The sequence below is a fragment of the Penicillium verrucosum genome (genome assembly GCF_028828655.1).
Source record: "Penicillium verrucosum strain IBT 35672 chromosome Unknown utg000001l_segment0_segment0, whole genome shotgun sequence".
NCBI lineage: Eukaryota > Fungi > Ascomycota > Eurotiomycetes > Eurotiales > Aspergillaceae > Penicillium > Penicillium verrucosum.
In genome coordinates, this window is record NW_026643210.1 from 3,267,606 (window position 1) to 3,290,351 (window position 22,746).

Below are 22,746 nucleotides of genomic sequence, written 5' to 3' on the forward strand. Positions count from 1 at the left end.
GCTTCGACTCCGACAAACCATTATGCCGACAGACATCCACCGTGCAACTGCCAATCACTGGATCGCGAGGTGATATTATTATTCAAAGAATCGGGATGTGATTAGTGGAATCTGATGTATGTGGGATCAAGTAACCACTGAAGTTGTTGGATAAATGGAGACGCCAAGGTTGATGGAGCACCAAAATTGGACCTAGTCGGGTCATAGAACACATGGTCAACTCCACCCCAACTCTTTCGGTATGAACTAAAACCCAAGATAGAATGGGTAGAACTATGGATTATCATACTAAGGCCTGAAGAGGAATGGGTTGATCTCCACCGCCTAGGAATTGTTCACTTTTTTGCCTGTGCGTGTCGGAGTGTCGCATGCTGGATTCTTGTGGTTTTAACATGGCGGTGAGAAGGAGCCTATAGTATATCGAAGCTAATGTGAGATTTATCTACAAAGTACGGAGTACAACATACGGAGAGTACTTGGGTACTTAAAAGAAAGTACAATATACAGATAACTAACTACATTCTGTACCTCGTATGTACATTCTTAAAGGGTAATAGAACCAGGAAAAATAAAAACAAGCCCCAGTCCAACCAATCATCGTCATAATAATTCGGGAGGCTGCCAAATTTAAGATAAATACCATACTGTAAATTACCAACTTCAAATTTTTCAATTTTCCACTTTTTTTTTTTTTTTTTCTCCCGCAGATTCCTCAGGCCCCCGTTGATAATTTGCCATCCAAACAGCTCGTCCTGTCGTCCTTGTCGCATCTTGATGATCCCCCCCGTTTATCCTTCTTCATCCCCCTTTCTACTAACATCCCCCATATCTTAGAATCCTTCTTTCTTTTTTATTATTATTATTCTTACTTATTATTCTGTTTATTATTATATCCTTTTGCTTCTTTTCTATTATATCCTCATCTTTGTGTGCTTTACTCCCCTTTGATTCTTGTTTCTTGTCTTCTCTCCGGTTACTTCCCACACAATGCCGTACAACACTCGTCGCAAGTCACTATCCCTTCCATCCTTGGGTATTCAGCTCCCAAATTCCACTCGTCGTTCTCCCTCTATTTCAAAAGTGCATACCGATGAACAACCCACAAAAAAAGTCAAGAGATCGCACGGTTCGACTTCATTATCGCCCGAGCCATCTGACCCAAAATTCATTGCGCGCGCTAGCCGACATGGACTATTGGAGATTACACCACCTCCCTCGCCGATGGATGGAGTGCTTGCGCCCAAGATCGACACAGAAGGAATCAACGACGACATTGTTATCGCTGTAATCAACCAACTCGAGAAGACGGGGAATCGCCCTCACCTTGTGAAAGAACTGGCCGCAGTTCTGGTTACACTAAATGTCAATGTCGCAAAGTATGTATCCCACTCGGGCCTTTCTTTGAAACACAATCACTGACATGTCCTCTCTATAGTTCCGCTAATCCCGCCGCGCTGCTTTCATCGCGGTTAGCTGCCTATATGAAGCGTCCTTGGACGGCTCTCGCGCCTTGTCCTATGGCCAAGGAGCTTATTTTAATTCACCCGCGCAAAGTGTACTACTATCTTACTACGTTTCCCCACCAACCTATTCCTGAGACCGATGATCTGGTATCTGCCGTGGGTAGCAAGAACATCACGCCCAGTGTTTCCAGTCTCGAGGATGAGGAAGACGCGATGGTGCGGGAACGTAGCCCTAGTCCCGAAGTGGACTTGTCTTCTCCCGACTTCGAGGAGCATGGCGATTTGAATACCTCCGCTAGCCATGGCGGTTCTTCCGATCACTTCCCCAACGCTAGTAATTTGACGCGTCTCATGAACTCGCACCGTGCGGCTTCTCCGCCCCTGGAGGGTGATGAGAAGGAATTCACACAAACTGCTAGCGCTGTGCGTGAGCGTGCTTCTGAGGAAAAAGCCGAGTCGACCCGTAGCCAGTCCATCCTTTCCGAGAGCCTGAGTGCCTCGGAGGACCGCGATATGAGCATCTCTGAATCGCCTGTGAATGGTGGTTCGATATCTCCGTCTATGCACGGTGATGGCATGTCCGAAGAAGAGTATAGTGACTACTTCTCGCACATGCCCGTCGACCAAATGGCTCAGGACCTGGACGAGGCTGCCGCGACTGCCCTGTTCGGCACCTCTCCCTCCCCCTCTCTCACCTCCATCGCATCGTCTGTCTCGTCTGGCACGAGCGCTTTGACAGATCTCGGTCCGGACGGTGAGGAGCTTGCCGGCGCTCTCGTTGCCCCCCAGATTAGCCTTCCCGAAGACCCCGATGCCGCTCCTGTCTCGACCCTCAAGCGCTCGCTTGACATGTTGAACAGCGGCCTTCCGGATGTCGATTTGAAAATGTCGGACCTGACGGAGTCGCACGAGAGGCTCACCCTTACCCCTCGGGCCAACAAATCGGAGCACGTCTTTGAATCCTGGAGAGAGTTGCAAAACCCGGAGATGGTGGAAGTTGATGAGCTCGACGAGATGTTTGGCGAATTCTAGTCCATTTGTCTTGGTTTATGTGTCCTCTCTTCTCCCTCTCTCCACTCTTGGCTGGGCTGTGACCCGCCATTGTTCTCTTTACCTCTTTCTACCTCGCTTGTACATGTCCTTTGTCTTCTCGGCGCACCCTCTTACTTTTTTTTTTGCTAATGCCTATTTTATCTTGTATATATACATATGTTTTTGGTTTACTTTACCCTGGATGGGTAGATTGGGATGATATTTACGGCTGGAGGAATGGCTTTACCTAAAAGTGTCAAAAATAACTAGCGTTTCTTCCCATAAATTCATCTTTTCATACATCTTCATCTTTCATATATGTTTATATCCATCCATGGATGGATATAACAGTTCCTGACTAATCAGTACCCAATCAGGAAAGCGCGTGGCTTATCATCCCCGAGATCTGGTCCCATTCCAAGGTTACGTACTCCGTATATTCCGCCACTTAGCGACTTCATTCTCCGATTTTTACAGTATTTTCACTACCGAGGTACAAGTACAAATTTGTACTGCTGTCAATGGGTCTCAAATCTTCCTTGTAAATATATCTCATTTCTCAGCCTCGCATATGCAAATTCAGCCCTATCATCTGCCGCAACCTTGTATCACCTAGGACCGCAGAAACGCAATTTCAAGATTGAGACTCACCACCAAACCCTCTCCCGTTACGTACACAGGGCTCCTGTGACCATGACGGTCGAACAAGCGCATCCGCAGACGAACTATAACGGTCTCGTTCCTCAAAGCGAACCGCCCCAACTCTCAACACTAGACCTCGCCCCCGCTAGATTCCGCTCTCTTTCCGTCGCAGACACAATGCCAACGATAGGCGCCAGAAATTCCAACACAGCCTCGATTCGGTCCAATAAGACACTTGCTGCACAAACTAAAGTTGCCATTCCTCGTCAACGGGTCGCAACTGCCCCGCGCTATAATAGACGAGTCCCTCGCGCTTGCGCATCCTGTAGGCAGCGCAAGACGAAATGCAGTGGGGACACCCCGGTTTGTCGCCAATGCCGTGAGCTGAGGGCTACGTGTAACTACCCCGAGGGTTGGAGGGAGAGAACGAAAAAGTACGTCGATCTATGGCTATGCATGCGGATTCTTTTTGGATTAATCTTCAATTGCGAGCAAGCATGCTAACTGTTCGCGCCTTACAGACAAGTTGAAGATTTATCCAAGAAAACAGAAGAATACGAAAATCTACTGAAGGAGTTGGGTGGCATGGTTGAGTCCAATGCCGCGGAGCGGATCAGGAGCTTGCTGGACAAGGTTCGTTCTTTTTTTTGTTCTTCTTGTCGGGATACTGGAGTGTCGCTAACACTCCCAACCACACAGCATGGTCCAGAAGTGGATTATTCGTCGCATAATTCCCAATCTCAATCACTAACCCCTCAGGATGACGTTCCAGAAAATGATGAACCATCCTCGCCTTCCTCTATTGGGTCTCTTGAGGCGATTGATCGAGTAGAAGAGGATATCAATCGATCAGAACATACCAGAGCAACTGGTTATATGGGGAAAAACTCAGAAATTACCTGGATGCAACGGCTACAGAGAGAGGCAGACCAACGTTCTCAAGGTCTTCCGGGGAGTCTGGAGCCAGGCCAAGATCTAAAGACCGATAATGCATTATCTTTGCATGCGGTCAATTATCATCTTGATGACTTGGATCTTTCCGTGCCTGGCCCGGTACAACTGTATGCCATGCCTCCTCGAGAGGTGGCAGATCATATGTTCGAGGCTTATCTGACTACCGTGCATCCATTCTACCCCATCATCAACAAACCCCTTTTCTCGGCACAGTACCGAACATTTTTTGACAGCGCTGCTACACCTGGTGACAAGTGGCTTGCTATATTGAATATGATATTCGCAATCGGGGCTAAACATGGCCATCTGATCGACGCACCATGGCGTAGCTACGAGAAAGACCACTTGGTATATCTGACTAGGGCTAGAATTCTGAGTATGAACGGCGATGTACTGTTCAGCCATCCAGATCTCCAGCAAGTTCAGGTGGAGGGCCTGATTGCCTTCTATCTTCTCGCTTCTGACCAAATTAATAGGTAAGTTTCAGAACCCCTTCCACCTGAATTGACCGGGAAATAACACTTAAACAGGGCGTGGAGAATCTCAGCTTTGGCAGTGAGGTCTGCAATCACACTTGGTATCAACATGAAAAGCAGCAGTCCAACCACACCCGATCTTTCGAAAGAAGCCCGTTATCGGGTCTGGTGGTGTCTTTATACATTTGAGCACATGCTCGGAATAATGACTGGCCGGGCAACTTGTATTCAGGACAAAGTGTGCACCTCGCCTTTCCCGATTCCATTTGAAGAAGAACAACTACAAGAGCCCGATGCCCTCGAAGTACTCACAGACACTACGCTACGAGACGAACGAATCAACAAAGTCATGGCAAGTGCGAGTATCAGACAAATGCCGTTCCACCCGGTAAATGGTAAGGATGCTGGTAACCACACTCGAGCACGAGACTATAAATGGCTCAAAAATCTGCCTGTCAACTACGGGCTCTGTTATCTTTACTGTTGCGATCTGGCAGTCGTCGTGCAAGAAATTGTCAATAAAGTCTATTCAGTGGACTGCGTGATGGTGCCGTGGGCACAAATCGAGGTCCGGATTGGTGAACTCAAGTCCCGAACTGAGATATGGCAATCCAGCCTTCCAACCGCTCTTGACTTCACACGTAAAGAGGATAACGGACCAGGTATTCTTCGCTGCAAACTGAATTTAGCGCTGCTTTACTACAGTGCGCGGATCACACTTGGCCGTCCCTGTCTCTGCCGGCGTGACGCGCGCCAGGGCCCGAATCCTTCTTTCAGTCACGAGATGGCTGTGGTAACTTTGGAATCTGCACAGCTCATGCTGGGTCTGGTCCCGGATGAACCGGATGCTCTCCAGCTGTACCAGATTGCTCCATGGTGGTGCATCCTCCACTATCTCATGCAAGCGGCGACGGTTCTCCTCCTCGAGCTGTCCTTCGGCACCGTTCACATGCCAGAAGAAGAAAAGAACTTCATCGACCTGTCTAAGAAAGCAATCCGCTGGCTCTTCGCAATGTCCGAGCAGAGCATGGCCTCACGACGCGCCTGGCAGCTCTGTGACCTCAGTCTCCGCAAACTGGCCCAGGGTATGAAGTACGACGTCAGTGACATGCCTTCCTACCCATATATCCCAGAGCCTACATCCACTATCAGCTCGGGACCGCCATCCGACCAGCCCAAGTCCCATGTTGCTGGCGACTACTGGGACCCGCTAGAACATCCCCCGGTGTCTGTTCCAGGGGCACCGGCTGCTGAAAGGCAGTACACCTACACCTACCCGGGTGTCTCGACTGCGGACCTGATGGAATCGTTGACGGCCGAGGCCCAGGACTCGTTCTTCCCTTATGATCCCATCAGCGGGGAGTTCATGCGCTCTTTCTTTCCCCATTCCAATGAGAATGAGAACTGGGAATCTTGAATACACTTATCGCCTATACTCATGAATTCCTTCATATGAAACCACAACATATCATATTGGCTTTCACATATATTGATTGCCCTTTAGCCCACATCATCATCCATGGATATCTGGTCTGCTTCGTAAGATCCCATCGTTACCAGTATGCCTAGGAACCCCCTTTTTATTCTATTTGTATCCCTATCCCTATATTTTTCATTCCTGCTCCTTTCTACCCATATCTAACCATCTTAACTTCTTCACTTCACTTCATGTCTATGTGATGTGCTGTCCATTTCCTTCATCTCTATCCCCATTTTACGAACTCCTTTCCCTTTGATCTACCATCAATATCTCTTTGCATCGCAAATATGTTTATAATAGTGCCTCGAAAGCGATATCCAGATGATATCCAGAAACAACAAACAACAAAAGGCATGGTATTTCTTCAGATCTATGATTGATATTTGCATTGAAAGCATCTCGAGGATCCAGGCTGTGTCTAGGTCCAGAGCTGGACTCACAACGGGCATTTTGAGCGTTTGGGATTGATATCTAGTTGGTGCTGGGTGTTTATCGGCGTTGAACTGTAAGACTATGATATTCACATCTTGTTCTCAACAACTTCTTCCCTTTCGGTGCAACCAGTACATTGTAGAAGGAATATCTAATCGGAAGAACCGTCTTACCTCAATTACACAGCCTATTTCTAATTGCCATGGAGTGAGGGGAAAAAAATAGTATATACATTCGAGAATATTTTTTACTTTGAAAATAAAAATACATACAAGACAGGATCAATGAGAAAAGAAGTCTCTCCCACATCCTAGATCTTGTGATTATCATAAGGCCACTTCGGCTCTGGCTCCGGTGCCGGCTCGGGCTTCGGCAGAGACTCCGCCAATTCCTTCGGCCAGTGAGATCTCATGAAAGGATCGGATCTGTTGTACTTGATCCGCATCCTAACAGGTCTGCGTGTGGGCGAAGAAAAGACCTTTCGGAGTTGCATGCGGCGCATGTGGCCAGGGATCTCGATGTCGACCTGGTCTTCAGGGAGACCGAATTTGAGGAAAGTCTCGAGACAGAAGTCTAGAATGGACTCGAGCTCTGTTTGTGGCATCTTGCCGGACTTTAATTGGTAGGGGTATTCCTTGCGGGAGATGGAGGGTGTATATGGAATGGTGGGATCGTAGATGAAGGGGGAGGAGGAAGAGGTGTTGTGAGGATCGGTGGTTTTTGCTCGGGGTATAGTAGGACTGCGGGGTTGTTCGTCCGTTGCTTCGTTCACGCATGCTGCATACTCTCGGACGGCACTTCGGGCGAGGATGCGGACGGTGTTGAGATCTGCTATCGTGGCTTTGCTTCGGACATGGTTGACGTAATCTGCGTCCCATCCTGGGGAACCGTGGGAATTGGCCCGTTCGTCGCTGAATAGCAGCCGGGCAACACCGCCTGGAGACTGGAGCTGGCGCTTGGGAGATACCCAGTCAACACAGACTTTATCCCAGAGCTGCTTGCCGGCGATAGCGCCCTGCGTTTCCACAACGGCAGCGAATATCTCGTGAAAGGTGGTTGGGGGGATCAAAGTGGCCTTGTGGTGTCCGGTGATTTCCCTGGGTGCCTCCACTTGTTTGAGGATCTCCGGCAGAGGACCTGGGATGAGGGAGAGCACACGGTGCATACGAGAAAGTGTTCGAAGCTGGAAGTTCCTGACCTTCTCACGAGTGTAATTAGCCTGCCACTCGCCGCGAAAAAGACGGAGCAAGATGTCCGTGGCCTGATTCAAGTCCTCTGTATCTGCCTCAGTCAGGGTGCCAGCAGATGCCTTATGTTTAACGGTGGCATCGAGCCGAATTACTGCGCTTGCCAGCACACCGATATTGATGTAACCCCAAGATTTGGCTCGGTGCTCGGTCAGGAAGTTGAGCATCAGCACCACGCGCTTCCAATCTTTTCGTGCGACACTGAAGTTGATCAACGATTTAATGGTGTTCACAGAAAGAGGAATCGCGAGCGACCCAATGACACGCTCGCCGAGCTCGACATTAGCGGTGGCAGCCGCAAATCGAAGAATAGATGGCGCTAGGGCCTGGTTTCTATACGCGCTTTGAGGGATGGCAGGGCCATCGATGTCATTGTCCAGGAGTAGTTGTTGGCCAAAATCAAATGCGCGGGTTGTAGTCGCCACGTCAAGGAGATTGGCAAAAGTGGCGCAAGACAACTGCGGGATAGACGACTGAGAGATATCTTGAGGTTCAAAAGACTTGAAATCAAACAAAAAAGAGGCTTCTTCATCGCTAGCTTGGCTCATCCGCTCAAAAAAGTTTTGGATGTGCTGTGCCTTGCTTGCATCGGAAATATTTTGGAGCCAAGCATACTCGTGGAAAAGGCGTCCGCTTTGCTTGTCCCGAGCATAATAATTGAGATTGAATTCGATCAGGCCAGTCATGGCGGCCGATTCATCATAGAATTGCGCCCGCGTTTTTCCATCCAACGCTTGTGCTAGATTCAACTCATCCCCTTCCCATGGAGGAACAACATTGTTCTGAGACCTTAGAAGATGCTCGAAGGAAACAGGATCCTCTGATGGTTTTAAACAGCCCGATGCCAATATCCGTACAATGTGCCAATTGGTGAACCTGTTTGTTGGTCGAAGCTCCTCACGGCTGGGCACGGGAGGATCAATAAGTTTGGTCAGGGGAGCTGATAAATTGGCAAGGTCCTCAGGAAGATATCCACGATCTCCCATGCCAACATAGGCTTTGTTCGCCAAGCCACTCCGAAGCGATGCAACCACTTCAGAGCTGATAGTTCGGAATCCAAGTCCATTGAATGGTGCTTTGTCCTGACCCTTGAGTGTCGGAGGTTTCTCGTTTTTCCCTGGCCGACGCCATGATTGCTCGATACTGACATTAGTTTGCTGTACTGCATCAAGGTCATTTATTAGAGGCGCCCAACTCTCGGCCTTCCATTCGCTAAGCCGGGCCATTTGATGTACCAGTAGTGTGCCCGTTCTGCAAAACCCATGCTCCACACAACACCATAGAATGAGCTCAAGCCATATTTCGGGGCCCAGCTCTCGGATTCCCGGCGTATAAGGAATGAAAGGTGATGGCTCTCCTGCATCGGCGGCCGCAGCGGCCACTGCTGTTTCATGTTCATGCCACGCCGCGTCGGACAGAACGCTCATTATGGAACTGGACAACAAATGGAGTGCTGGCGGGCGGAACACAATCTGGCTGGCATCTGGTTTCGGATATTGATAAACTCTGTCAGAGATCATGCCAGCATGGTGTAAACGGGCAAGAGTTCGGAATACACAGGACATGGCATTCTTCGAATCATCTGACCGACTGCGTGCAGCATACAATATCAGAGAGCCAAGGTTTGCGAGTACTTCAGCCAAAATTCTCTCTCCAAAGAATCTCGGTGCAGGTTCCACCGTCAGAGTATCAAGAGAAATGTTATCTGATGAAAGAGGTTCTAGACGAGACCATTTCCAAGGGGATGTTGATTTTGTGCCTCCCGTGAGCTTGCTGAGAGAGACCACTTCGGTGATGGGAGACACCAAGTCAGATGTTGACTCGTCTCTGCGGCGTACACGAAATGGTCTGTTCCAATCAAGCCCAGGCGAAGGGTGCGTAGGAGGCATATGAGGAGCTAGCAATTCATAGGTGTCTATCATGCTGTTCAAAAGAGCCTGTACATTAGACCACTCATGGTGCGCAAATCCGAGATGCGCAAGGAGGTGAAATTCAAAATGAATCCTCCCATCCCATAGACACCCCAGTAGAGCATGGGTTCGGTCAAGCTCACGTTCAGATTCGCGGAGTGGTCGAAGCCGCCTGGGTTGGCCTGCAGTTTGGGCGACGTCTGGTGGTTTGGCAATTTTTGGTGGAATACAATCCCTCAGCACGGGCATCCATTCCTCAATATGTCTCTTCTGGTCATGCCTGAGGCGAGGGTGTTTAATTAAATTGTATCGGCGTAGAAAAAGAACTTCATCTGGGAAATTAATATCTCTTTGGTCATTGCGCGTCTTCCGGGTAAATTGAGTCCAAGTCGGCCGGGAGAAAGGAGACACGGATCGATATGGCACGAAAGGGAGGCGTGAAGCAGCTGGCCTGCGACCGAATGGCAGGATGCGGCCGGGGCGCAAGCACCTGCTCATGGTACCGCAACGAGGCTTGAAGGCGGATGTATAGGTTTCGCGATCTCGGTGGGTACGGGCTTGGCGTGATACATGTCGATTTCACAGGTACATCGCAGGGTATTCAGGAGATTCAATTGAACCCCGTACCAACAGGGGCGGATGAATAAAGATGAGGGAAATGAGGTGAATGTTGTTTCGAGAATTTTGGAGATCAGGAACCGCTGAGTCAGCGCCGAGCTACCAGCCAATCGGAGGCCACAGAATGCGGAGTTCCTTATACTTCCAACGCAGACATGTCTATATTGTCAGGGGATTCTCTCCTATTTGGATTTAACGATATATATATAGTTAGTGCATTGTCTGTTTATTGAGCTCTGAGTCACCCGTGGACGATATATGATGCTTAAGTACAGAGAGTTCTAGGAGGGTTCTACGGCGACCTCAGGACTGTGACGAACGCCCTAATATTTATGACTATCAGTATCTACCCACATTATTACTGGTCGAGAGATATCCACTTCACTTCTATGGTTGATATAGGTTTTAGATATTTGAGAAGATCTAATACGAGCTGCGGGGATATGCCGTGTTCGAATCTAATAATAATTGCATTGTTTTCGCTAACGAGCTATCGATAAGATATATAACGCAAGCAGCCGACCCTGGGATGGGGTCGACACCCAATAACGATCATACCTTGGGTTCCCATAGACCATGATGTAAGTTAACCATTTAGCCAATTTGCCATCCCTCAGCTATCAGATCATCAATGTTAGCACTAAGACAATTTCTCCCCCATCATAGGGATGGAAGAACCCGGTGACTGCGCCATCATCGCAGTTAACAATCGGTGCTCCACAGACACCGTCAGTAATAGGTCCATCCACAACTCCCCAAATTGCCCGCAGGGTAAATGACTGCCACTGTTGAAAAGGAATTTTGGGGTGTCCAGGCGGGCGCACGGGCTTCTCATCCCGTCTCGCGAATGCACACAAGTTTAGCAAGCCTGAGCTCATACCGTCCACTTCAGCCCACGACCCTTGCTTGATATATGCGCCTGCCAACAATGCCCGCGGTGGTTCTGCTTGAAAATAACAAGTGTTTCTGAACTTCGCAGACACGGCAGGGGTCATTTTGACGAGAGAAATGTCTAGCTCAGGTCGTGTGTCGATCACATCTCCGATCTTTTGGTGGTTAACATATGGATGATAAACTTCGTCAGAACAGAGGAAGGCGTGGTTTGCGACAGTTAGGGCCTCTTCTCCCCGTAAATTGCGGAGTTTTACTCCGGCAGACGAGGCGCTAGTCGTTGACTCATAACGGGAGCCTGGCAAGCCATAGCCAGACTCTACTCGGCAGCCAGGAGAAAGAAATGACTCTTGAAGGTAATTGTAACGGTCCTGAGGTAACGGCCCGAAGGTGGTTACATGTTGACTCGGATCAAGGTGTTGGGCCCGGGTAAGATTTCTTGTGGTCTCGTAGAAACGGGGTTGTGAATGATGATAGAGCGCTGTACGTCCAGCGATGACTCCCGGGAGTGAGTGGGGTTCGTAAACACGTCCATCTCCACATTCGAGCTCCACAACAGTCCACGAAGGCAGATGCACAACCGCACGTACATTGGCAAGCGGTTCGAGTGCTTCGAGAAAGGCGACGCTGTCCGCATCTGTGGGAAATTCCATTAGCGGCCAGCGTAGGTAAGGGCAAGGGTCCGGCAGTCGTGGGTTGGGATAAGGCGCCTCGGGGAGCGGCTCAAAAAAAGTTTCGCCAGTTCTAACAAAAATCACTGGCATACACCCTAGTGTAAGGGGAACCGGCTTTGGTGGGTTGTCGGTCTCAATACAGATGAACCAACCAGACTTTAAGAACTTTCCATTACCGAACTTCTGATGAATCCACTCGAATTCGTTTCTCATCGGTGCACGATATCGGCGGTTTGTTTCATCCCACAACGTGAAAGGGGCATTGTCATTCATGTGTCTAGCGCCCCAGCCACCTGGGTCTTGCCATCTTTTGAGCTCCGGGTGAGCATGCGGCGTGACTAGACTGATATGTTGGGTTACTGATCGCACACGAAGAGGGCTTGTTGGGGAGTCTGTGTAGATGTCGACCCATGGGGAACTTTCCTGGATGTGTTGAACCTGAGAGGATGAGCGGACGGCCATGATAGAAAATCTGTTTTGAAGAGGTGAAAGGAGTTGACATGAGATGAGTCGATGCAGAGTGCCAAAGGCGGTCTGACCCACCGATTTTCTCCCCAAACCTTGATTGAGCCTGAGTTCCTGTACGGGCGACGGGCGACAACTTGCCATCAGCCAGCAGTAATTTAGATCCACTCTCACTTTACAACAACTAATGTTGTAGTTATTATGGGCATAGTTAGGGACTTCTAAAGTAAACTGAATCTGAACTGAGTCTGAACCGAATCTGAACTGAGTCTGAACTGAGTCTGAACTGAGTCTGAACTGAGTCTGAACTGAATCTGAACTGAATCTGAACTGAATCTGAACTGAATCTGAACTGAATCTGAATTGAATCTGAATTGTAGAGAGGGAGTTGAAGAAGGAAGAATTCAAAATCATAGCTATACATGTTCAATACAATTGGCAGATCTCTTGGCCGCTAGTTTAGGAGTGGGTGAATCTTTATAGGGTATATCCTAATTACTTAACTAATTATTAACTATATAGATATAAGGCCATCTAACTATGTTGGAGATCCTATACCTTCGCTATGGCTTCTACTATCGCTATACTAGTTAACTAGTTAATAGTTATAGGTGGTAAGGAAGTCTTGGCCGATTCCTAAGATCCACTAACGAAAAAGCTTGTTTATAACTAGGGTCCTTTACTAACTAATCTAAATTATATTATACTGGACCTGCAGGTTTTTATCTCAAGTTTCTAGCAAGATGCCTTAATATACGGTGCTTACGTTTCGTATATTTACTACCTAGGTAGAGAAAGCCCCTCTGTTGGATAAAGTCTGACTTTGTTATTAATCTGAAAGTCATACCTAGGTATAGACAAACCCCTTTTGTTTTTTTCTGTTTTTTTCTGTTTTTTTCTGTTTTCCTCTTTTTTTTCTTTCCAATTTAATCAATGAAGATGCTCCTAGTCATTCTCCGAGATCGTAGGTTTCCCGACCACTTTTGTCCGATTGCCCACCCGCCGAATCAATCGGCCCGCCGTATCCCCGGGTTCTTCAGCCATATTCTCGTGCCCCACAATCACGAGACCATCTTGAGCTCGGCTAAGCGCAACATACTGTCGATTTCAGTCTCTCACAAATCCTATGCCCGTTTGACCCCCTGGTTGAGTTGTTAAAAAGGATGGCAAAGGCACTTCCACTCCTTTGGGAGGCACCGAGGCTTTTGACCTCGATTGCTCTCGGGTGCAAATTGTCATGTAACAAAGAAGATAGAGCACGGCGTTCTTTATCGTAGAATGAGAGTATCAAGATCTCGTTCCGCGGAACTCCGTCCCTAATGATCTGACTAACCAATCCGCAAATGAAACATATTCTGGATTGAGGACAGATGTCGAGCCTTGACGGATGTCAAACGAGGTGATCAAGTGAGAGGAAGGTGAAAAACAAAGTGAGAGGAAGTTGAAAGGGAGGAAGCTGGGAAGTAAAGGAAGTAAATTGATAGGGGAAACATACCAGCCGAGGGCTTGTAGAAGGCCGTGGAGTGGTAGTCAAAGTGCTATATATAAGTTTTTAAAGATAACAGACGCGAAAGAGGAAGATAGTTGAAGGAAGAAGGAGAAGAAGGAGAAGGAGAATAAAGATCATGAAGGTTTATATAGTACAGGTTATTTGTTTGCCATACATTATTTTACTTTATATATACCCCACGGGGTTAATATTACTTGTACATCATCATTCTTAGTCTCTAGTATCCATAGATAGGGGTAGGTATAGCAGATATGAGTAGTTAGCCTTGCATTTATACGTAGTAGTACACTTCTTCTTCATCTAGTAGTTTACTAGTTGATTAATGGGGTAAATGCTCGAAGACCTTGCCAGGTTATACCGCCGTACAAGCAGCCAAGAAATGTGTATAGTCGCAATGTTCCCAAGGGCCATAAAAGTCTACCAACGTAGTTGCAACGATGTCTCTTTTTAGCGCTTATTCTTCTGCCTTTTTGTACTGTACACTCGTTTCCTGATATTTTATTTAAGTGATAGACTTAGGTTGCAATTCAAGAATCTGTGGGCCGGGTGGTGGTAGACGGAATGTCGTAATGGACTGCCGTATAGTAGTTGGGACGTAGCGGGGCCGCTGTAGTCGAAAGGAGTTGACGGCCGAGTCCAAAGCAACAAGTCTCAAACTTGATGTTGGGGATATTTCAACTGACGGACACGATAATTACAAGCTTCACATCGCCCCTCTAGTTCGTGAGCCACCATTCTGCATATGCCCGTGGCTTGATGATCATATATCGAGTGCTGCGATTAAACATCTGGAACTTGTGGGTAATAGCTGGTGGGACGTTTGTAAAACGTATATATTTTCACCACGTCGGTTGTTTCTTCCCGATGGCTTCGACTGTATCGTTAGGAAGCGTCTTGAAGCACTCATATGGGCGACTAAATATGCCACCGGCACATAACTCTGTCATTGGTTATTACCTGCAACAGTCTACCCTATAAAGGTTCACCTACCCCTAAACTAGCGGCCAAGAGATCTGCCAATTTTCTTCAGATTCAATTCAAATTCAATTCAGATTTAATTTACTTTAGAAGTCCGTATACCCATTTTAGGAGACATTAGTTTCATTAACTTTATAATCCAGGTATTCAGACATCTTTAAGAATCGGTAGGCTTCAATTAATAACTACAACATCAGTGGGCCTAATTACTGTTGGCAATATAAACCAATGAGAGAGTTATGTGATGGTGATCCCTATAGTCGCCCGTAGAGGGGGAGGAAATAAGGGAAAGAGAGGTCAGACCAGGAAGGTGCCTATGTTGTAGGTGACATCTAGTGAAATAAGGAAGGAGCAGATTTGCTTTTCCAAATTCCTCTCCCCCGATATTGTCATTAAGTCAGGGTTTTCCATCAAGACTTTCTTTTTCTGGATATCCATCGCAGCAGTGACAGTTGCTATAAAAGCATGGTAGGTTTATTCTATAGGTCTACTAAAGAGTAACCGGAGATACACGTCCTATTCGGTTCATCCGTGGATTAGTGAAGAGTATAGAAAGATTAAAAGATTATTTATAGCCCCACGGCATACAACGGAAATACCTCGTACAATCCGGCACTATTTGTTCATGCCACGAGGCATAATGAAGTGTTGTCATAGGAGCGTTGTCCGTAACATAGATAGCAAGGGAAGGCGACGATCTGAATAAAAACTATATATTAATACGAGCGGACACAATCCATAACTGTCTCCATAGATCTGTCAAGCAAGCTTCGAAGTTTTTGTGCCCAAGAGTGGGAGCCAGAAACACAAAATTGTACTAGGAGCTCCCTAATGCCTATGTATGTTGTACGGCGCAACTAAATGCCCTTGAAGTTGAACTGGGTTCACACCGTCACCAGCAATCTCGACGGCGGTTTGGTCACATTCGTCCCGTGTGACGCTGCAGCTAGAAAAAAGCTAGTTGATATTTGTCTGCGCGAGCGAATCGCAAGACATCTTAGGTGAAACTAGAGCTTGCTATGTCTTAGGTGAAACTAGAGTTTGCTATGGAAAGGTATAAAAAGACCGGCGGGATCATAAGGGGTCTCCGGTGGGGGCTGGCTTATGCAGTCTTAAGTACTCCGTACATGTGCAACTTTGAACATTGCCTAAAGTAGGTTCGTATAAATTTAATTAATTATCGTGCAAAACTGAAGATCGGCTGGCCATAGCCTGATATACTATAATTCTCGGGCATGCCACCACAACTGGATCATATAGCGCTTTCAATGTTTCGATCGGCGTCACGAAATCCCTACTGTAATTTCAGATGTAAAAAAGAGAGCAAATCTCCCAACAGTAACAAAATCTGCCAGGTGTGATGAGCGAATGATACTATATCTTGTAGATTTCCAAGGCTATTACAGTAATGCTATGTTTTCACAGATTGACAGATTTACTACTCCGTACTCTACATGACACCCGGGAAAATCTTCCAATATAGCAACAATCTCTTCTCTATAGCTGATCCAGCAGCCAAGAACAAACACAGTAATGATCTATCTCACATGTTGCGCGAGCGAAGCTGCAAAGTGCAGAATCTAAAACAACATCTGGCGTGCGTGACGACGAGCGAAGTCTCCCTGCTCACTAACTGTGCCAGCAGTCGCGGTCGCGACAGGCAAAATGGTGAAGGAACCGCTAGAGGTCTGGCCACCGGAGAAGCCACCGGGGAACCCAGGGGGAACACCGGTAGACGCGGGGAATCCAGAAGGCACGGCGGTAGAAGAGCCGATGGGAGAGCTGGTGGGAGAGCTGCTAGGAGAGATGGTGGAGGAGCTGATGGACTGGAATCCATGACCGTGACCTCCGTAGCCGGGTCCGCCGTGGCCAGGTCCCTTAATACCAGACCCGTGACCAAATGCCCGAGGGCCAAAAGAGAATCCAGTTGGGGACGCAGTAGGCCATCCAGTTGGAGTACCAGATGGGGTTCCAGATGGAGTGACAGAGGGGGTTCCAGATGGAGTGACAGAGGGGGTTCCAGATGGGAAACCGCCAGGGAAGCTACTCGAAGGAGAGCCGGAAGGAGCGGCGTCAGCCCTGTTGGCGTGCTGGGGAGACAATGTCAGCAAAGAACAACCTTAGATCTATTCCTATTCGAGAATTTATAGTGTGGGTACTCACAGGCAGCTTCCAGGCCGCAGCAGACGGGGCCATAAATAAGGCAGCAACGCCAATGGCAGCAGTGACCTTCATGATGGAGTGTTGAGTTGTTGGGCGCTTAAAGTGAAAATGGGAAATGAGTGGATGCTTGTGGAAGTAATGTCAAGAAAGTCCTAAAGCGTTTGAAAAGAATGAATGTGCACAGCACTTGTAAGCAAAAAAAAGACCCTCGAGAGCAGGAAGTTCTAGCTGGTTATATACCCCTGGTGTTTCATTGTTGAGAGTCAAAGGAAAGGATTGAGCCGTTAAAAGACCGCCAAAAGACCGCCGAAACACCATTTGTTCCGTGAGAGGAGTTGGATCTGCAGGAGCAGGTCTCATCCCGTGGCGAAAAATTTTTAAGCAGGAGAGATCTTCATAGATGGGAAAATAGCCCTATCACCCCGGGTATAATATATTATGGTGGAGCCAGGATGTACGATACAGATGGTGGACGGAATGGCTGTATATTGTGCGGAGCAAGTTGTTTCAGACAAAAAGGGGGATAGATAAAACAAGCGAATGATAAATCCCCACCTTGTTGTGCACATCGCTCCTGTCGATCACTTGTGTGATTGACAAAGGAGGTGTGTCCTGCTTAGATGGAGATTGGCGGAGTCCTTGAGGGCGGCATGCCACGCCAAGGATGACTAGAAACATCTTGTATGTTGTAGTATGTTGTATACTATAACTAGTTAATGAAGAATCTAACTGGAATTTCTTTCATCCCTAGATATATTTTACTATAAATAGGTGTGATGTGAACATATCAGTAGATGTTTTAACTATTTTGCTGTCTCTAGAACAAATTGTATACTTCATATAGCTTTTTATAGATCACTTTATAACAAACTATATTGTGGAGTTCATATCGCCCAAACTCTTCGATAACCAATGTATTTCTGACATTTTAATGGATCTTTTAAGCTTCAATGGCTTGCTGTCCACTTCTGAAGAATACCAACATGGGAATGGTGTCCTGCGCTGGTCAAAGCTTGCAATACCACGCGAAGGCGATTGGGGAAGTTAGCCACACCTGCCTATATGAGAATACAATCTCTACTGACTATAATCCTGGCACAACAATTGGGATTTCATACTCACTTCAATCGAATATGAACCTGGCTTTTAGTCAAGAACAAAGTTAAATTGCATCTAGTATTCTTAAGCATGGTTGGAGATGGGTTGTTGCCAGTCTTAATGTTATAGATAACTATATAGTTATACCTAGGTAGGCTTCATAGTGGTGCTGGTCTTATTATCAGGCTGCACAAAGAGAGTGCCATGGCCTAACTGCGAGGCATATATATCCATAGGTGCAGAATCAACCTGTATGGTAGAGATAATACAGCCTTGACCGTTCCCCTCTTCAATATGTAGGGTTAATATCACTGCCGTGTATAAAAAGGAAGAAGAAGAAAAAAAAAAAAACTACGTTAAAATATCAGTAAAATGATATGTGCATTGCGCGTCCTGAACTGACCCGGGGTATTGTACATGAAACCAACACTATTAAATTGAACACCAAATCATCAAATCATGACAAAGTAACTTCAAAGCTCCTCTTGAAGAACTTCTTCACCTCCAAGCTCTTGTTCCACTTCATCGACGACAAAGCCCTCGTAGTCCTCAAGACCCTTTTGAACATGTACTTTGAAGCGAATCACGTCGTTTAGCATTGTTTCGACGTTAGTATGCAACTCCTCTCGGAGAGAATTTGCCCGAAGCGTCAGTTGTTCGTATTCGATATTGGTGTTCATCTCGCGCTGCTCCATCAATTGTACACTGTCACTGAGCGTAGCGCGCATCTTTGCCAACTCCTTCTCCATCTTCTCAATTTGGGCATCAGAGGCCAGCTTCTGAGTAGTTGTGATTTCCTTTGTTCGTTCAAATTCTTCCTCTGCTGCCCGGCGTCGATGCTCCAGGGCCTCGACCTCGCTTCGTTTCTCATCCATTGCCTCTTTGATGTTGTCGAGTAGATTGCGGCGGTCAAGGTCGTCATCGATCCCTTGCTTCCGTCGTTCATTGATCTCTTTCCGGAGGGATTGTAGGCTGTTTCGGACAGAGCCCCGTAGATCCAAACTGAGCAAATGCGCCGGGTGGTAGCCAGTGAAAGGCTCCGCCAATAGGCGATCTCCCTCGGGAGAAATTCGGTTGGGAGGGCCACCAATCTGGCTCGCGGAGAAATTGCTCTCATTAATATTGAGACTAAGTTCATAATCTTGGCCCTTCGCATTCTCCGCAGCCGCGGGGATCAAGCTAGTTTGGTAGCCAAGAGTATTGTAAGCTTTCACGATCTGTTCCAAATCTTCCAGTTTCTGGCTGGCTTCCGCTTCCTTCTCCATGACACGGGCATGCGCCTCTTCGAGACGGGCCACAGTATCTTCGAGGTTCTTCTGCAGGCGTTCTCGCTCCGAGTTCATGCGGTCGATATCCTGGATAGTGATGCCTTGGCGGTCAACACTTGCTTGTAGATCGGAACGCTCAGATTCAGTGGCCTGAAGATCGGTATCGGTTTTTTGGATCTCCGCGTCAAGGAATTTTATGCGAGTCTCGTATTTTTCAATTTTGCCTTTGACGTTCTGGTTATAATCCTCAAATTTCCTCTTGTCGTCCTCCAAAATGCGGAAGTGTTTATCCAACTTGGCGATATCAGGAGCACTCTTCTCCACCTCTTCGATTTGGTCGCGAAGAGCCCGGTTCTCCGCCTCTAGTGCGTCCATTTCCTGCACGTACCGCTCATTGCCAACGGCGAATTCTCGCGACATGCTTTCAACGTGTGGAACCAACCGTTTCTCCGCGGTGTCATCGTCCTCGTCTTCACCACCCTGCAGCCAATCGTGGTAGGCTTGAGTGAGGAAGCGGAAAATAATGCGATCACCGCTGACATCGACACCCGCCTCAGCGCAGGCATCATCATACTCGCCGGACTGATAGCGATCCATCATCTGCGCTAATTGCATCAACCAATGTAACATTCCAAGGAAGGTCGACCAGTTCTGGCCACCGACGGCTGCGATTTGTGATTTTGTAATGCCTTTCTCATACGGGTATCTTAGCTGTTTCAGGATTGGCGGTACTTCGGAGTCCATTGCTTTTTGGAACTTGTATCCTGGATCGATTCGATGATAGAGCCACTGGAAGATAAAGTTGAAATCCTTCTGGGTTGGCGAGCGAAGAGTGTTCTGCCCCAAGGAATGTTTCATTTCCAACTCGAACCCATGAATAGTCAAATACTCCAACAGTTCCTGGCCAATTCGTGCCTGGAAAGATCGGTCTCTGAGAGGGCGCGGGTCTCTGGGAACACCAGCCACGGTGGGAACTTGGGTGAAGAAAGATTGATGTCCCATCGGCCCGCCTCCCGTGGATGGTCGTGAAAACACACTGCTTCTGCGCTGTGGGTTCTGAGGAGGCGCAGGGTTGGAGGAAAGGGACCCTGGCGCATAGCTCTGTCGACTGGCACCGGCCCCACTGAACATGTTACTTGACACTGATCGGCGAACAGATGAAAGGCCGGCATCAGCGCCATATGGTCCACCAATTGACATGCGCGTGAAGTTGGGCTGTTGTGGGCGACCAGTGGAGCCCATCAAGGAATTTCGGTGGTTCTGAGAGCTGAACGGGGGGTTTTGGAATCCGATAGAGCTTGCGCGCTTCAGTGCCGACTGCGGTTGGGGGATGGCGGAGAAATTCTGCACACTCCCGAGAGTCTTGATCGCAATGTAGATTAGCGCGAAGTCTTGCGCTGGATATGGGGGAACTATACTTCTCGGGGGCGCTTAATACTGAAAAGCCCAGTATCTTGCGACATGGTGATAAACAAGCCGCGAAGGCGGCAATAGACAAGGCGATCCTTTTGACAACTGGATTTTCGATATGGTTGTATATTGACAAAAGATTCAAGGTCCAAGTGGGATGCGCCACAAAATCCGAGAGGAGGGGGTTTAATCTGGTTGTTTGGCAGGCACGAGGCGGGATTTGAATCGAAGTAAACAAATGCGTGCCACTTTTCAAATGAGGTAGGCGGTGTGGGTTTAAAAAGGAAAAACGGTTTCGCCGATAATCACGAGACTCCCGGTCTGGGGAAGTCTTGGCGTTGGCGCGAGTTCCGAGGTCCAAATGGCGATTGCCGATGGGAGCATCGCATCTCTCTCCCTAATTTATCTCTCCTACACTTCACTGGCCGCCAACATCAATCATAATGGCTCCACGCGAGGAACTGATTGCCTCAGCTGTAAGTTATTTATTGACATGATGTCTCTCTACTGTCATCCGCTTTCGGAGCTACCGCTAACTCATGTGTCCGCTAGATTACCTGTATGGATTACGAAGCACACAACTTGGTGTGTAATGATCGCTGACTTTATCTAGTCCTCCAGGACCCATCGGTTGCATCTTCGCCCATTGAAAAGAGAGTCTCGTTCCTTCAATCTAAGAACTTGACTCAAGAGGAAGTGGACATTGCCTTATCGCGAGTGGGCGAAGACCCGTCTGCCGCGGCCGCAGCTACAGCTTCGGCATCCCCAGCACCTAGTTACTCTTCACAGCCAGTTCCTTACCGGCAACCACAACCGCCTCAAGGATATGGCTATCCCCCATATAATCAATGGCAGCCGCCTCCCGAGTACGTTTACCTATCGATCGTCGCATGGTGTTGAGACTAATCATATGAAAAAGGCCACCCAAGAGAGATTGGCGTGACTGGTTTATTATGGCGACAGTCGTGGGTGGAGTTGGTTATGGGTTGTATACCGTCACAAAGGTATCTAATGGTCCCCTCCCTCAAAACCAATGGCGCTGATCAATCCATCCAGCGTTATATTGCACCTTTGATCGCCCCACCGACCCCTCCCCAGCTGGAGCAAGATAAAGAAAACATCGATGAGCAGTTCTCACGCGCATTTACTCTGATCGAACAACTATCGACCGACACTGCTGCATTGAAGACCGCCGAGGAAGCCCGTACCGAGCGCCTGGATGGGGCTCTCAAGGACGTGGAGAATCTTGTTACTGATCTCAAAAGCTCATCCCGCCGAAGGGATGATGAGACTCGTCGCATTAGTGACGAGGTGAAGTCATTGAAGGATGCCATTCCCAAGGCCCTTGAAGGTGCCAGGGAAGGCAATGAGAACCGACTGAAGGAGCTCGGAACTGAGCTCAAGAGCTTGAAGACCTTGCTGGGCAATCGACTTGGTGGTAGCGGAGCTACCCCGTTGCTGGTAGGACTATTGGATCCACTCCCATCCCCAGCATTCCTCGCCCGGCATCGGAAGAGACCCCCGCCACTTCGGCTCCTCCTGCCGCCACCAACAGCTTGGCTGCTACTGTGACTCCAGCTGAACAGGAGCCAACTCCAGCTGCTGCCCCCGTGAGCACAAGCCAGAGTCCTAACCCTCTCTCGCAGCTCGGTCGGTCTGCCTCCATCCCGGCGTGGCAAATGGCCGCGGCCAACCGGTCTAAGGTCAACTCGCAGCAAAGTACACCTGCTACCCCTGCTGAGACCACCGCTAGCCCGAGCCTGGAGCAGAGTGCTCCTCCCAGCTAAAGCTGATTTGGGGATCGCTGAATTATTGAATGTTGTATACCTCTTCGCCTAGATGTATTTATCACAATGAATTTTTTTTTACCCCTTGGATAAAATATATATTTCCTCATAATATAGAGTCTCTATTTTTTGTATACATTTGTAGTTGAAATTAACAAAATCGAGACGAAGAATGCGTTAGAATCGAAAACCCGGGGACAATCTTGGAAATCAGCTGGCCGAACCGATAAGCAGACCTGTCTTTCCTC

General features: G+C 48.0%; 7 protein-coding genes across 7 annotated transcripts; 3 read left to right on the top strand and 4 right to left on the bottom strand.

Moving 5' to 3' along the window:
- Positions 1–987: 987 nt before the first annotated feature.
- Positions 988–2,495, top strand: N7516_001228 (uncharacterized protein; the record flags this gene model as incomplete). The annotated part of the gene is made up of 2 exons (XM_057213950.1): positions 988–1,376; positions 1,436–2,495. 2 exons carry the CDS (start codon positions 988–990, stop codon positions 2,493–2,495), a joined length of 1,449 nt encoding a protein of 482 aa, XP_057075833.1.
- Positions 2,496–3,188: 693 nt separating this feature from the next.
- Positions 3,189–5,984, top strand: N7516_001229 (Zn(II)2Cys6 transcription factor; the record flags this gene model as incomplete). The annotated part of the gene is made up of 4 exons (XM_057213951.1): positions 3,189–3,571; positions 3,659–3,770; positions 3,837–4,567; positions 4,622–5,984. 4 exons carry the CDS (start codon positions 3,189–3,191, stop codon positions 5,982–5,984), a joined length of 2,589 nt encoding a protein of 862 aa, XP_057075834.1.
- Positions 5,985–6,789: 805 nt separating this feature from the next.
- N7516_001230 (uncharacterized protein) lies at positions 6,790–9,885 on the bottom strand (the record flags this gene model as incomplete). Its single annotated transcript, XM_057213952.1, has 1 exon — positions 6,790–9,885. The coding sequence occupies one exon, from the start codon at positions 9,883–9,885 to the stop codon at positions 6,790–6,792; it is 3,096 nt and encodes a 1,031-aa protein (XP_057075835.1).
- A 989-nt stretch (positions 9,886–10,874) lies between these two features.
- On the bottom strand, positions 10,875–12,281 carry N7516_001231 (uncharacterized protein; the record flags this gene model as incomplete). The annotated part of the gene is made up of 1 exon (XM_057213953.1): positions 10,875–12,281. The coding sequence occupies one exon, from the start codon at positions 12,279–12,281 to the stop codon at positions 10,875–10,877; it is 1,407 nt and encodes a 468-aa protein (XP_057075836.1).
- A 4,071-nt stretch (positions 12,282–16,352) lies between these two features.
- N7516_001232 (uncharacterized protein) lies at positions 16,353–17,007 on the bottom strand (the record flags this gene model as incomplete). Its single annotated transcript, XM_057213954.1, has 2 exons — positions 16,353–16,862; positions 16,936–17,007. The coding sequence occupies 2 exons, from the start codon at positions 17,005–17,007 to the stop codon at positions 16,353–16,355; spliced, it is 582 nt and encodes a 193-aa protein (XP_057075837.1).
- A 1,499-nt stretch (positions 17,008–18,506) lies between these two features.
- On the bottom strand, positions 18,507–20,764 carry N7516_001233 (kinetochore-associated Ndc80 complex subunit NDC80; the record flags this gene model as incomplete). Its single annotated transcript, XM_057213955.1, has 2 exons — positions 18,507–20,663; positions 20,720–20,764. 2 exons carry the CDS (start codon positions 20,762–20,764, stop codon positions 18,507–18,509), a joined length of 2,202 nt encoding a protein of 733 aa, XP_057075838.1.
- A 390-nt stretch (positions 20,765–21,154) lies between these two features.
- Positions 21,155–22,498, top strand: pex14 (putative peroxisomal membrane anchor protein (Pex14); the record flags this gene model as incomplete). Its single annotated transcript, XM_057213956.1, has 6 exons — positions 21,155–21,187; positions 21,264–21,270; positions 21,325–21,577; positions 21,631–21,715; positions 21,768–22,172; positions 22,229–22,498. The coding sequence occupies 6 exons, from the start codon at positions 21,155–21,157 to the stop codon at positions 22,496–22,498; spliced, it is 1,053 nt and encodes a 350-aa protein (XP_057075839.1).
- Positions 22,499–22,746: the final 248 nt, after the last annotated feature.